The 15,538-nt window shown below is 33.3% G+C and overlaps 1 protein-coding gene across 2 annotated transcripts; it reads right to left on the minus strand.

Moving 5' to 3' along the window:
- Positions 1–2,456: 2,456 nt before the first annotated feature.
- On the minus strand, positions 2,457–12,140 carry LOC134264872 (ubiquitin carboxyl-terminal hydrolase 36-like). 2 transcript variants are annotated; one of them, XM_062747130.1, is made up of 17 exons: positions 12,089–12,140; positions 11,365–11,475; positions 10,906–11,148; positions 10,553–10,663; positions 10,354–10,456; positions 10,151–10,218; positions 9,934–10,004; positions 9,746–9,828; positions 9,568–9,645; positions 7,831–7,924; positions 7,476–7,601; positions 7,188–7,277; positions 6,964–7,045; positions 5,513–6,847; positions 5,221–5,382; positions 4,855–5,066; positions 2,457–4,655 (listed from the first exon to the last, which is right to left on the minus strand). In XM_062747130.1, exons 1-17 carry the CDS (start codon positions 12,138–12,140, stop codon positions 4,521–4,523), a joined length of 3,156 nt encoding a protein of 1,051 aa, XP_062603114.1. In that variant the 3' UTR covers positions 2,457–4,520. The 2 variants fall into 2 exon arrangements, with proteins under 2 accessions (XP_062603114.1, XP_062603117.1); XM_062747133.1 differs by lacking the exon at positions 12,089–12,140 and adding an exon at positions 8,422–8,490 and having other exon boundaries at positions 11,365–11,629.
- Positions 12,141–15,538: the final 3,398 nt, after the last annotated feature.

Here is a 15,538-nt window from a genome sequence, read left to right on the forward strand (position 1 = left end):
ATTTTCAACAATATCAATGAATTTGTTGTCATACTACCAACCGTAATTTTTCTTCAGCCTGCCACCTTTTATAAATACAACAATTTTAGTTTTATCCACGTTAACTTTAGGTTTCAACTTTGCTGTATATTGCTCTAAACAATTAAGCATATCTTAAAATATATATCTTGATAGTTCTGAAATATAAATGCCGAAGTTTAACTGTTCAAAAATATGACCAAAGTTAAAGTTAAGTTTTGTAAAAGTGGGTCAAACTCCAAGGTCAAGTGGTCAGACTTGGTGGTACCCAAAGAAAGGTCTTGTCACAAGAAAATATACCTGTAAAATATGAAAGGTATAGTCCTGCACATTCAAAAATTATGACCAAGGTTAAAGTTTTTGCGGACAAACAGACAGCTAGATAGACAGGCCAAAAAATATATACCCCAGAATCTTCAATTACGGGGACATAATGAAAATTCACTCAAGAGATTGATATATCAGAAGGATGTTAAGAGTTCTTCATAAAAAGAATTCATCTTTGAAAACTGGGTCTTCAAAACCTGTTTTTATCTAACCTGTGCTGAAAGTTCAAGTGAAGTTTTGTGATCACCTCTTGTCCGTCCGTCTGTCTGTAAACTTTTTACATTTTCAAGTTCTTCTTGGTAGTATAGATTCTAAATTGTTCAATTCATGGCCCTTGGGTTAGGACAATAGAGAATCCAAGTAAAACATTGAAATATATGGGAAAATCTTTTAAAAATTGTCCTTTCAAAAATCATTGGGTCAGAAAAGCTGAAACTTATATGTTGAAGCATCCTGGGCTAGTGTACATTCTATATTGTCCAAATCATGACTACCGGGCATAGGATGGGGTTACAATAGTATTACAATGGGGGAATCTTGTGAAGAACAGCATGGTTAAAGTTACTTAGGTGAGTGTTGTGGCACATTAGCCTTTTGTTTTTAAATTCTATGAGCAGAATTTATATAAAAAAAAAAGGTTACACAAGAAAATGTGGCCTTCAGCTTGTTCAGAAACATGTATTGTATATTGCCAATGTTTCATTAATTTGAAAATGTTTACTTCAGTTCATATGTTGCCTCTTTGCCTGTATAAGGTTTTATGTCTCCCACACTCAAGAGAATGCTCTAACTTGCCTCGAAGTATGAACATTTTTATAAAGTGACTCAAACTCCTGACAATTAAGTTGATGTTACAGGGATTTTGTCAAATTCTATTCCTCATGATGCCCTCGCTGGCAAATACACACTAATGGGTCATATAATTAATTGACATGTTAAGTCGTTGCTCTTTTGAATACGGATTAGTCAATCTTTCTGATCAACATCATGATGAGTTTGACGGTGGACGACAGGGGTTGCTTGTTCATTCTTGGGACTTGATCCTGCCTCTGGGGTTTCCAGGGGTCTGTGTTGTCATGTCGTGTTCACAGATTTCTATTGGACCATCTTTAAAAAATTGTTTGGTCGCTCTCTTTTGATTCACTCTGAAAATATTGGGTCAATATGTGATGAGAATTTTTTTTCTCATATAAAATTTCAATTTTTTTTTTAAATCTATTTTCCACACTACATAAAAAATTAATTGCTTCTTGCAGGTTTAAAACGCTTTTGAGTCGAGCCATTTTTAGCCAGTCTGTCGGGAGAGGGTAACCAAATAATTTTTTAAAGATTTTATTTCTTTTTTTTTGTAGATACATTGCTGTTTGATTACTTCATCCATTTCATAATGATGTTTTCTCATTCAAACTGGGTCCCTAAAATAAGTTTGGTCTAAGCACTCACACAGAGAGAGAAACTTATTAAATGGTTCAGTTTTCAGTTTTTTAGTGGTTATATATTGATATTCATCACCAATTTTCAAGCTTCTCAGTTACACTCAGAGTATAGTTAGAACTTGGGAATAAATTCTACCTCCAAACTTCAAGATATTTGGGCATTACATACTGGACAAAGAGACTCCAATAAGCTTGAATCTTTGCTTGCCAAAATAGTCTGCATTTGGTATACTGTCATTCTATTCCATTTTAAAGTAGTTAATTCAGCTAAATTTAGTCCAATTTACACTCAGGCAATATTATAGCTTTCCAAATGACATAGAATTTATTCGTCCTAATGAATTTCCCAGACAAAATATGTGTTAAATGCACACCTCCTTTCAATAATGACTATTCTTCTCAACAACTAAGTTTCCTGGGTCATTTTTTTCAAGAAGTTCTTTATGATAAAGACAAAAGAATTTTCATGCTTTGTATTGCCCTTTCCAAAAATAAGAAAAGAAAGCATTTTGAAACAATAAAATTGATCAAGGCCTTTTTGGATTTGCCTTTTTCCATAATAAAAGAAAATGTGTAAAATGTTTTAGGTATGTGTTATCTGACCATTTCTCATCATTCATACTTTACGGTGAGTATTGCCTACACTTACAGACTTATAAGAAGATGAAAGTAATATTCATAATTGTAACAATTTAATTGTATTCCATCTTGCATACAATGTATAAATAAACATGATGTCTCACAAAAACATTACAACTTAATATATATATTTATCTTTACACCATTTTATCTGGTGCATAATCAAAATATTTACTCATTAAATTTTATCCATTTACAATTTTCACCTGATTCATCAAAATCGTCATCCAAATACTTCATATAAAAGAAAACTCTTTTCAAAAACAAGCATACTGGATAAATGATTGATAACGGCAATTCATAAGTATCAATTAAGAATATTAAAATGCATGAAGTCTTTCATAAAAAAAAAAAAAGCAATCGATATTTACTTTTATATCGTTTATGAAATTCGTTCTTCCCGACAAAAAAAGAAATAAATAATTTTCTATCATGCAATGAGAACAAAATAAAAATGGCACAAATTATAAGAACAACATTTCTACCATCCAAGTCAGAAATTCTCTCCTTTCAGCATTTAGAAAAATGTATGGTAGCACCTTCCTATGGACAAAGATATTTTTTTTTAAATCCGTAATTTTTGCCTGAGATATTGGTTTATGCAATGAGTAAAAAATGAAAAAAACTTTTTTCAAAAACAACCAATCAAAGGAGGAAAAACTATTTCTGGCATTTTAACAAAGCTTCCTCTACTTTTCAAAATAGAACACACTTTCACTTATCTGTGTATCTAGGTTTCAGGAGAGCAAAAACCTTACAAAATGAAAGTAACATATTCTAGACAAACAAGAGCAAGAAAAATCATTTTCCTTGTCCTAAAATACAGCAGACTAGAAAAATGTATCTTACTTGAAATATTATAAAACTCCAAAATTTAATATGGGTAAGTACCTCCATATTAGATCAGTATAAACACTGCACTATTATTTTAAAGCCTTAGTGATACAATACAAAGCAATTAAGTTCTACTCTGCTACATGCTTTCATTTTACAATTGCACATTTCCCTGAAAAATTCATGTGTGATATAAATTACTACACATTTAATTAACATATAGAAACTGGGTTTTTTGTCCTCTGATATGCAACAAATATTTCATGATTTCCTTTTCACTTGATCTGAATGAATGAGTTCACAAAATGTAGGTTTGAATGTAAGTACAAGTACAATAATATGTATCACTGGTATTTTTGGAACCTGTCACACATTCAAACAAGAAAGCAATGTTTTCCCAGAGTAATGTTCTAATATAAATACTATACACATTTACTCATCAAATATACTCATAATCATGATGAAAAAATGATTTTACAAAATGATCAACCTGATTTAAAAAAAAAAAAAGTAACTTAGACAAGTTTTGACCCTCCCAACAATAAGTGTATTGAAACTTATAAGAACACAAAATATGACATAAGGAGAGTTACTATTAACCTCATCAATAGCATCATTTTCATGATTACAAAGCACTTAATATCAACCAACTTCTACAACACTCTCATCACATTCTTTTGAAGGACTGATAGTTCGATATACATGTTTTTTTAATCACCTTTAATCAAAAGGATTTTTTTTTTTTTTAAACATTTTATTCCTGTTTATCTCATTTGGAGTATTGAATTTAAGTCCATAAATTTTCACCTTCAGCACACCTTTTGCAAATATCTTCTTTAAAAATAGAATTAAAAAATGTTCACATCAGATTACTAATTACGCACACATTTTACAAGATATTTGAACTTTCTCTGTCAATCACAGTAAAATATCATTCACATATACTTCTCATAATAAAATCTCCACTTCAAGCTCTCACTCTTTAACTTCTCTAAAAAATGAAAGCCCACAAACTAAATCAGGTAAATTCTCTTTTAATTAATTTAACAAATGAAATAAGTTAACCAGCTTAAAATCTTTACATTAAAAAAAGGAGAGGTAGAGAGAAAAGTTTATCGTCGTTATCCTTCAATAACGAGTCATCCGATTTCCCTCAAGATTTGCTGCTCAGCAGCAATATAAAATGTTTCCTGGTATGAGCAAGAAAACACAGCTCTAGTATAAAGCACAATTCTTTCCCCGGCTTCTTCTACACATCCAATGAACTCAGGCCTTGTATGCATGCTTGGAAGAATAGCTGAAGTGTTGGTGGTAGCGATGATCATCATTACGATAGCCCTGGTGATGAGTATTGCCATTGTGTCCACCAAAGGAGTGAGAGCCATTCAATCCACCCTTGAACTGAAATAACAATTCAAATTTCATAAGTAAAATTCTATCACAAAGATTTAAAAGAGTACCTCCCTTGCTAATTTAAATTTTAAATGTCAAGGATACCTATTGTTTACATTTAAGAGAAATAAAAATATATGGGACTGATATCGGTAACAAAGCTTAATTCTGGGCCATTATCTTTGCAGTTAATATCATGATGACTTACTTTATTGCTGTCATAGTTGCGGTGGTCTTGGTATTTCTGGAAGGGATTGTATCCTGAGTGGACGTTGTAGTCAGAATGGTTTTTCTTGATTTTCTTGGTTTTGCCTTGATCCAACTCCTCGTCATAATCATCTGACCAGTGCCGCTTGCGATCTTTTTTCTCGCTCTCAACCTCAGCATCCAGAGTACTCTTGCCACCTTCCCATGAGTTCACTAGAAAAAATTTAAAATGTTGCTGAACATTCAGAAATTTCAGACCTACTTTTGGAAAAAGGAAAATCTGAATAGACAGTAGCTTTCACCAAAATACAAAGCAGCGTCTGTTACCTACTGCGGTATCAATATAACCACTGTTAAGTTTGTGTACCTGAGGATCCATAGCCTACAGCTGAGGACTGTCTCTCTAGTTCCTCTGCCACCTTGGATGACCGGCTACCATCCCATGTGCTGTAAGATTTGCTATCGCCAAAAGTGCTCTTGGACTTTTTGAAACCATCCTTGACATGGTGATCCCAGGACTGCACCAGAACTGTATTAATAAAAACAACACATTATAAAATCTTAAACTCAATCCTAGTCAGTAAAATGAAAGAATATATGTAAAAATTTCAATAAATTTGAATTATACATATACATATGAATAAATATATGACTCTTACCACTGCTGTCTGATTTGGTCTGCCTGATGGTATCCTTTGTTTTCTCCACCCACACATAGGAATCCTCATCCAAGCGCTTTTTCTTTTCCTTCCCAGAATCCTCATCAGCATCATCATGAGATCTCTTGTGTTTTTTGCTGCGCCTTTCCTCCTCGGAGTCGTCTGAGTGCTTGGAGTGCTTGTGCTCTTTCTTGTGCTTGTGCTTCTTTTTCTTGTGCTTTTTGCTGTGACCTTCCAGACTAGAGGTGCTCTCGTTGACGAGCTGCTCATACTTGACATCCTTGTGCTCCTTTTTGTGCTTCTTATGCTTCTTGCGTTTTTTGGTGGACACTCTCTCCTCCATGTCAACGTCTGCCAACAGTGGTTGATTCTCAGACATGGCTACGCTCTTGCTTTGGAAGAAAGAATTTGAATTGTCTTTCCACTGGTTAACGACAGAGTCATGGTTGCTGTGACTGTCCTCCTTCTTTGCTGCAAAGAGTTTTTTCACTTGTGCTGACAAGGAACTATCAGAAGCCTCCTGTTTGGGTTCACTTTCCTTGGAGATCTTCCACCCTGGGTGTTGTCTGTCGGGCACCTTGTCAAAGTTGGGAGCCTCGGATTTCTCTTTGATGTCCCAGCCAGATGTAGAGTTAACACTTTCCCGGCTGGAGTTTGAGACCACTGAGGGACTAGGATCACAGTCTTGGCTCAGCACATGCCAGTTGGAGGTAGCCTTCACTTTTCCTCCACTGCTGTCACTAACGCACTGAATTCCATTGTCATCACTGTAGGTCTTTGAAGCCTTGTGCTCCTTGGCCTTATTCACCATCAGATTCAGTTCATCAATCCTCCTGTTGGCAGCTTCATGGATTTCCCCCTTCTGCTTTAATGTGGTTTCCAGCAGATGAGTATTTCCTGGCACAGATGTGGTGGCATTTAGTTTTTCATCGAACACTACGTGGTCTTGCACATGATTTTTTCCGTTGACACGAGGGGACTTCTTCCCTCTGTTCACGGCAGCCGAGTCGTCATCAGACTCGGAGTCATCACCATATGGCACGAGTCTTGAACTCACTTTGTCTCCATTAGCAATTTTGGATTTGCCGTTCCGAGACTCTTCCCAGGCTGACACTTGTCCATGTGTAATTTTCACAATGATTCTTTTGTCCTTAGGTTCCTCTGGATTCAGACTGGGTGTTTTGGTCAGACCAAACGCAATCTTGTCCCTTTTCTCTGGCAATAGTGAGGCTGCTGATAAGGATTTAGGCTCCGTCTTGGAAGGGGTAGGTCCAGAAACAGAGGGCACGGAAGTACTTCTGGCAATGGTAACACCAGTGTCTGTGCTAGTGTACTCTGCAACAAAAGAATTAAATTTTACTTCTAGTTCTTTTCGAGATCAGTTACAAATAATCTTTTCTTCTTGATACATTAATTGAAAAATTAGCATCAAATTATTTGTTATAACTCACTTGTTAATCCATTCAGAGGTTTGAACTTGTTTTTGTTGTCTACATGGTTTGCTTGGTTTGCCATTGTGATGGTGTGGGTGGGCTACAAGTTAAATAATTCATTATCAAAAGAGACAAAATATCTTCATTTACGTTGTGAAAATGTATGTTTAGAATGCACACATTCCACATTTGAACTGAATAAATTAGTATTCTAAACTGAATTCAGACAGCTTAGATCTTACCTTAGATGTACTGTATTCACTACGAACTTTGGTGTAAAAGAGGACATAAGCTTCAGCACCTAAAACTCGACTAGCACTGACTTGCTGTACCTGAAAATTAAGAAATAATTCAAATTCCTTTTTGTCCTCAAGTAAACATTTTTCTTTTGAACGTTGTACCATCCATCTTTACTTTAGCTTTTGAAAAACATCTCTTGACTTATCTATTGATTTTAACCTTCTTTTTATCTTTTTATCTTACATTAAGATACATAAAGTTATAAAGTTTTATCTGTTTTCTGTACTCACATTGGCATCATTCATGCAGTACCAGACCCCATTGGAGGACTTGACGTAGCAGTAGTAATGTCCTGAGTTTGCCGTGTACCCAGAATGTACAAGGACAGCGTTCAAATTGAGCAGTATCGCATCACCCTGCAAAACAAACACAAATGTTTCTCCAGATAAGTCTAATAACACACCTACATTATTTCTATATTGTCGATTTAAGGCGAGAAAGATTCCCTGATTACTAATTAACAATTACTAAATTAATGAGCTTTTTAAAGAATAATTCAGGGTTTGATACATACATTTCAAGAACAATTCTCTTACAAAACTTTAGTAATTAAACTGAAAATATTTTAATAACTGAATACCGTACCTGTTTTGCACTCATATAAGGCCTCAAATTCAGCTTTTCTGGAAAGTGCACATGTCTGCCAATTTTTCCCTGTACCATTTTACTGTAGTCAAATCTAAAATGACCAAAGAAACATATTCGTTAAGGTTATCCCTTTCAGCATGTTTTAGAATACTTGTGTTTTTCTATTCTAAATACAGTTATTTTAACATTTAAAACTAATATATAATTACTTAACTAACTTATAAACTAAGAAATGTTAAACTTAACTCTAAATAATACATGATGATATGAGTCTTAAGTAAGGTTATATAAAATTATATAAATAACTACCTCTAAATTACATCAGCAACTTAATTAACTTAATACAAAAATCTAAAGCATTTACAAAGAATAAGCCATTTAATATGCTCATTATACAATTACTTAACTAAACATGTATATTTATCGATAAATTTCTTAAAACATTTGATGATAGATAACTGATAGCATCTGAACAAGGTGAAGACAAACGTATACTGCTTTCCCCTGTATAAGTTCACCACTATATACGTTTATTGAATCATTTGTCTTTTCATTGTTCAAATGCACCAGTGATCTATATAAAATTACGTTGCAGTTGTACTGCGTCTTGTTTGTCGCAATCCATAGCCACAGTCGAATTCACTCATCTCTGTGTTTCTAGAGGAAAACAAAACAAGGTACATGTACATATGCTCCTCACACTCATATGCCTCACACTCACACACACATTTCTTATACAACAAGACAGAAAAATACAATGTATAAAGCTATTTTTTCAAAACAGAAATTAACACTGGGCCTCTGTTTTCAAAAAAATCTATACTTGGAAAATCACTAACATACTGGTTCTTCTCCCCATCTTCTTTTGATTATTAGAATTACCCGGTACATCAGAAAAATGTATACAATGATTACAATCACAAAATATCACTTCCTTATCTCCTCCAAGTTACATCATACAACTTAATACAATGGAGAAAAACCCCACACCTTTCCTCCCACATACTATATAGTTTTCTACACTTATTACATTGAATATTTTACAAAAAGGTCATTTCATAAACTACTACTTAAAGCTAAAGGACATCAAAAATACAACAATTTCAAGTCTAACATATCTAATGATATACACGTACACTAAAAATTAGAAATTAAAACTTGTTTGCATCTGGCTGTGCATTGTCAGGGCATCATTTCAGTCAATATTTCAAAATTGATAGCTCATAACTCCTTTGACTTTCCTCAAAAACTGATCAGGTCTTAGGTGCACAGAGTCCTGACCAAGCAAGTTTTATTTACAATGTGTTTCTTCTCTTCAGGTCTCAGTTAACATTTAACTTCTACTGATAAACTTGACAAGATGAAATCTAAGCTACTGTCAGTACAATATAAACAAAGCTACCCATATCCCTTATCTTTACAATTCAAAAATCTATTTCCAAAAAAGTAACATCAAAACAAATGCTGTAGACACTATACAGGTCATGGAAAAAATGTCAGAGACAATGTATAAAAGTTATGAAAATACATGTATATAATACAAGACAAATAAATAAAAGAGTTATAAAATTTTTGCTTTGGCTTCTAATTAACTTTAAAATATCCCGCAAAAAATATTTACATTCATCAATTGAAGGTACTGAACTATAGCAGATCAAGTCATTATAAATCGGAAAGCAATTTTTTGGTTGTAATTTTTCCTTTCTATCTTCATACAAAAGAATAAAATCCTACCTTTTCAGAGAGATGGTTAAAACGTTTGGAGCTTTGTGAATTGAAAATCTTTTCAATGCAGGAACTTTTTGTTTACATCTGAAAAAAAATTAAACAATACCATATCAATACCCGTCCATCTTTCTCAAAGTGCTTTCAAATTTACTGTCACTCTACTTTCCCTTTGTATATACTTTACCTATTGCACATGTATGCATTGTCACAATCCAGCTTTTCTGGCTGTACATACTTTTCAAATGCCTTTTCAAGACTTGGCACTGTCTGTAAATACACACAGTTATTTGTGAAAATAAATTCATTTTGGTACCTATAGACAACTGCAAAATCAGAATTACTTTGCTGGAAAAGTTATGAGGATAAAAGTACCTTTATGTCTAGACTAAGGTCCATAAATGGGTCATATGTGTTTGATTTTTCTTTGCATCGCAGACATTGAACTGAAAAGGAAGAAAAACACAAACATGTCATTACAATTCAAACAAATCTATAAACATGTGAAACAGAGGTTTGGTAATCGACTTGTTTTGATGATTGTTTTACTTGTTGCAGAATACACTTTTTTCTTTTCAATGACATAACTCACCTTGACTTCTGAGATATCCTCCAAAGATTTGGTTAACCACTGTTGTCTCTTTGCTGAATTTGTCCAGCCTGGAAAGACAATGAATTAACCATAAACATTTACATTGTGTTGTACTGATTTCCTATCAAATGCCCTCATCATTTGTCAGATATTAGCAATTAGCAAAGGCCTAACTGCTATATCAAGTGAATATTCTTACTTACTTTGTGTAACCATTTAGAGTGGACCTCTGCATAGAATCTACCACATATCTCAGGAATTCATGAGCATCTTCCTGCCTACCCCAGTGCATGTGCTTTGCTATCACTGCAATTTTTATGGTCAAAATATTAATTTTTCGATTAAGTGGAAAACCCCTACAATTGAAACTTTGCTTGTATTTTTGATGTGTAAGAAACTTACATTTCAACTTCTGTAGGATTGCCTGAGGTTTTATATTTGATCCAGAATTCTCATAGCATCTTCTAATGTGACGCTGAAGTTCACACATCATGCAAAACCCTGGCTGTTTGCCTGTTAGTAGAATGAATATATATTATTCCCTTACAAGAAGAATGCTTAATATTCTATAAATCGTTTTGTCATTTTGGGAAATTGAGATGCATCATACACCATGTTTGTATTTTGCTCTTCAATACAAAATTAGCTATCTTTCTATTAACCAACATAATATTTCTTCTATTAAATCAAACTTTGCCATTGACCATGCTTGAATATTTGGCTTTCAGTACTTGTATAATATCAGATTCACTTACATGATTGGCTGTGCTCCCCACTCAAGCAGTAATTGACTAGAGGTGCAGTGTAAGTTAGACACTGAAGGGTGGAATTCAGAAAACAGGTATTTCCCATGTTGATCAGTCCTGAGCCGATCTTGTGCACCTTTCTCCATTGTAGTTTAATCTTATCCTCAGGATACAACACAATCTTCGGACTAGGCAAACTTTCACCACTACTACTCTCAGTTACACTATTTCCATTTGTGTTCATGTTTGCCTCTGCAGTATAGAAAAAAATCTACTCAGTATCAAGTCTCTTCACATTTTAGAGTTAGTAACAAAATTCCTTTTGAAAATGGAATATATAATAATTATGTTCAAAAACCACAAACTTGTTCAACATGTTCAATAGTTAAATAATCACGACAACAATGTCTCTAAAGCCAGCATAATATAATATCTTATATACTCTATTCACCACAGAAGACTACATACCAAAGTGAAGTTCATGATCAGATCCAACTTTTTTCAAGGAGTTCAATGGAACGTACTTCGCTCTCAAATTCTCTTGCTGTATACTGTATGGTTGTCCAGCAGGCTGGAAGCCTATATGGGACAATAAAATCTTCTTTGAGGAAGAGGCAATTTGGCTATCAATTGTTCCCTTAAAATTGAGGGAAGACTTTAAAGTCTCCTCAATATGAAAAACGTTGTCAGCGGAATTTGCAGGCATAGCATTAATTTTCTGTGGATGAAAGAGATTTAAGTTACACCGTACACTAAACCTTATCACTAAATTCTAAAAAATGAAGCTGATTTTAAGCATTTAAATCTCTGCTCTAATGTGCACTATACAAGAACAAGCTTCAGTGCATGCTACGGAAATTCTAACGGAGATGAAATGTTTACAATCTTAAAAGAGAGTATGTTTCATTAAATGTCGTTGATGTTATGGCATACTTTGGCAGAAAAAATAAAACAAAAAGCTTAAAAATTTGGGAACCACACAAACTACCCTGTTATTCTCTACAGAAGTACGTAAAATCACATGGCGATTGGGAATGCAACCGGAGGTCTCTAATCACACGGGTCAAACAGCTGAGAACAGACTATGAGTGACATGTTTTGGGGTCATTTACAGAAACTACTATAAACCAAGATATTTTCAGTCAATTTACAAAGGCATAACTGTACTAAATAAGACAAAACAATACGTTACCTCTCTCAACACGATGGCCAACAACACAGCTTCGAATGCAATATCCGGGCATTTCTGATTGTTCAATCAATTGTCTTGCGCGAACTTTATTTCCGGTGCTAAGTATGGCGTGACTATTTGCCGAAAAGGCAACGGCATCGGGAATGTCTATTTTTCATAGCAACCGCATATAAATTAAATAGAAAAAAGACCCGGTTTTTTTTTATATTACTGGTCACATTGAATAAGATTAAAAAAAGTGTTTGATTGTCATCAAAGGTGATATTTTTAGAAATGATATGGGAAAAAAGCATTAAACTGAATTTATAGTCGGGTATTTCATGATCCTCTGATATCCACACAGAATCCTTGCAGTTAATTTTTTCAAATAAATCAAAGCAACAAAGTAGAATTGATAATTGTTACACAAGATTGGAATATCCTTAAGTTCACCACTTCTACTTTTGATTTAATTTAACCCCCCCCCCCCGAAAGTTGCATAAAACCTAGAAAGACATATATGCCTGCCATCTTCTGCCGAATCGGAATTAAAACTAAAACATTTCCAAATATTTTTATGGTGAAAATTAAATGTTATTTAATTTATGATCGGATGATAAAATATTTATTTTACATATTTTTCAACTGCATAACATTTCATACGTATGCATTTTAAATTGAATTCATCAAATCTAAGCTATTAATTTCACCGAATCTCTTGTGATGAATGAATGCATGCTCGAGGGATAAGTTTCTGATAGCAATAATGCATGGATGCATTCGATATTTTTATTATTTTTCTTCTCAACCTACCCCAACCAACACTTAGGCGTAGTTTGATTTTGCTTCTTTTGATATCTTTTTGGTTGAATCTCAACCCCCCTCCCCTTTAGAAAAAAAAATGATTTTGGTTCTTCAAGTTGGTCCTCTACTTGATGTTCAAAAAGGTGTATACATTTTTTTTCTATGTAGTTCATGTTTTTAATTTCTATCTCAAAATAAATCATCATGTTATTTTACTGTAGCAATATATTTTAGCCATACACAACATACAGCGACAAACAAAAAATAAGGGGGGGGGGGGGAGAAAAAAAAGAGACGATTTTTGGAAAAATCACACGTCCCTTTTCAAGTATCGCAAATATATTACGGTATTTAAAAAAAAAGATGTAGTTGGGTTGACCATTTGGAGATCTACGAATTATAATACAATACCCGTATATTATTTTCTAACTGATATATTTTGCATTTTTTCCGTTTTTTTCTCGATTTTTTGTAAAACTTTTGAAATAGTAGCAAATTGACTGAGAAGAATTTAAAAAGACACTGTTACATGCTAATTGTGCGTGTTGAGAGGACATCTATGTGTGTCAGGTATTATAAAAATTTGTGTATGATCAATATTAGAAAAATCCCTGCAGAGAGACGGGGTTTAAATAGGGAAAAATTATCCGATAGAATGGCCGCTAGGGTATGAAGATTGCATCTTTTACCCCCTCAATGTGTATTTACAATATTTTTTTCATCTTGTACAACAAAAGAATATTTTCTGTAAAAGAACTCGAGGGTCATAAAAAAGTAAATCAAGAGCGAGGAAAAGAAAGAGAGAGGCTTTGCTAATTCTCGAGAAAACTAAGCACAAGATGAATTGATAAAACAATTAATGACGCAACCTGAAATCGTTTCTAGAACTTCTGAACGACCAGTCGCGGCAGCCCATTTAAAGAAGACCAAGAACAACATAATTTATTTATAATATAAATTCTCGTTCTCGTTTTCATCGTATCTTTTCGTTATATAGCGCACGATTAATTAACAATTACCAATTTCTACAGCAGCAATGAAATTAAGGTGACAAGGAGAAGAAACGTAGTATAAAGTGTTGCACTGTCACGAACGGGCCAGGAAACTTCAAAGACAAATCGGAAAACGGCTCAATTACGACAATTTGAGTGATCAATGCATAATGTAAGCACATTTCCTATGTTTTGAGGTAGGGCTGTCGTGTGGGTTTCTGAGCGCCAGTACAGAAGAAAAATTTCAAGACATTATGACGACGATAAAATGATAGACTTAAGGAGCAACTCAATTATTTTCAGGATTTTTGTATTTTTCTGGTTTGGTAAGTAAAGAAAAAATTAGAAAAGAATTTATTAACTTGAAATTCTAATTTTTTTTTTGCATTTGAATAAATAAATAAAATGAACAAAAAATAAGGTATTATTATTAACAAATACATAAATGATACGTAATTAACATGTAAAATTTTGCAATTACAAATTTACTTTCACCCAGTAAATTTGAAAATTAAAAATGAATGTACATGGGAAGGTCTAATAATGTGATATACATATAAACATATAAAATAAAATGACATTTAATTTCAATGTTTTCAGAAATCTTTTCTAGTCTTGATTTGAAGGGAATTGTTAATAGGTAATATATATGAAAAAATTAAATTCATTTTGGGAGAAAACCTCAAGTCATATACAACAGAAAACCATTTATATTTAATATTAAAATCACAAGTAACGAAAATTCCTCGATTTATTTATTTCTTTTTCTCGGTAACATTTGCAAGAGGAAATACCTCCCCCTCTCTGTATATCTGAATCCACTTTGGAAAAAAAAAATACGCGAATTATTTAACAAATTTTTAAAAAATTAAAACATTATCAGTATATTAGGAAACGATAAAATTTTTTACCCAATGCTGTTTAATGAATAATACATGTTTCAACAATTACTATAAATGTCACATGTCCCAAAGCAGAAAAAATGGAAATTATCGGATTCTGCGGCTGATTTTATTATATTTTAATAGAAGCCACTGAATCAGCCTGGATTTGTTCAAAGAAATCTAGATTTTACACCATCCGTCATTTCGTTGATAGATGCATGTAGTTTGGGAAGCAGGATAGGATTTATCGAAACCGAAACAATAAATCGTGTCTGGAAAGTTTTTGAAGCAACAGTTATTTTTACTAGCATTTAAATATATTGTTAAAATTGTAAGTTGCTAAAAATGCCAGTAGGGCATATGCATGTATATTTTATTCGCATTGAAACTATTTGTTCACGATCATATTAAAGGTATTAATCTTTTTTTTTTCATCTTTTTTCATCAAACTGCTCAGGGAATTTATAATAAACGTCATTCATTTGATATGAAATTAATTATGCTTTTACGTTTGGAATATGTTTGCCGACTTAAGAAGAAAGATTATACACATCAAATGCATGCAATCAGAATATTCACCAAAATTTACCCTGACCAAACATAACCACGATTATCTATCTTTCTGTAAAATAAGGTTAAGGGTGACACATATAAATGGATTCTGGAAATAAAGTAATTGGATCAGTTGACTGGCAGCGAAAATTGCAAGGACTCTGGAGAAATGTCTTCTTACACTTAAAATCTAACTGAAATCCTTACCTTAGCACACAGAGAATCATATATGTAGGCCT

The sequence above is a fragment of the Saccostrea cucullata genome, unplaced genomic scaffold (genome assembly GCF_032062105.1).
Source record: "Saccostrea cucullata isolate Sc308-1 unplaced genomic scaffold, CSIRO_AGI_Scuc_v1 ctg11162, whole genome shotgun sequence".
Lineage (NCBI taxonomy): Eukaryota > Metazoa > Mollusca > Bivalvia > Ostreida > Ostreidae > Saccostrea > Saccostrea cuccullata.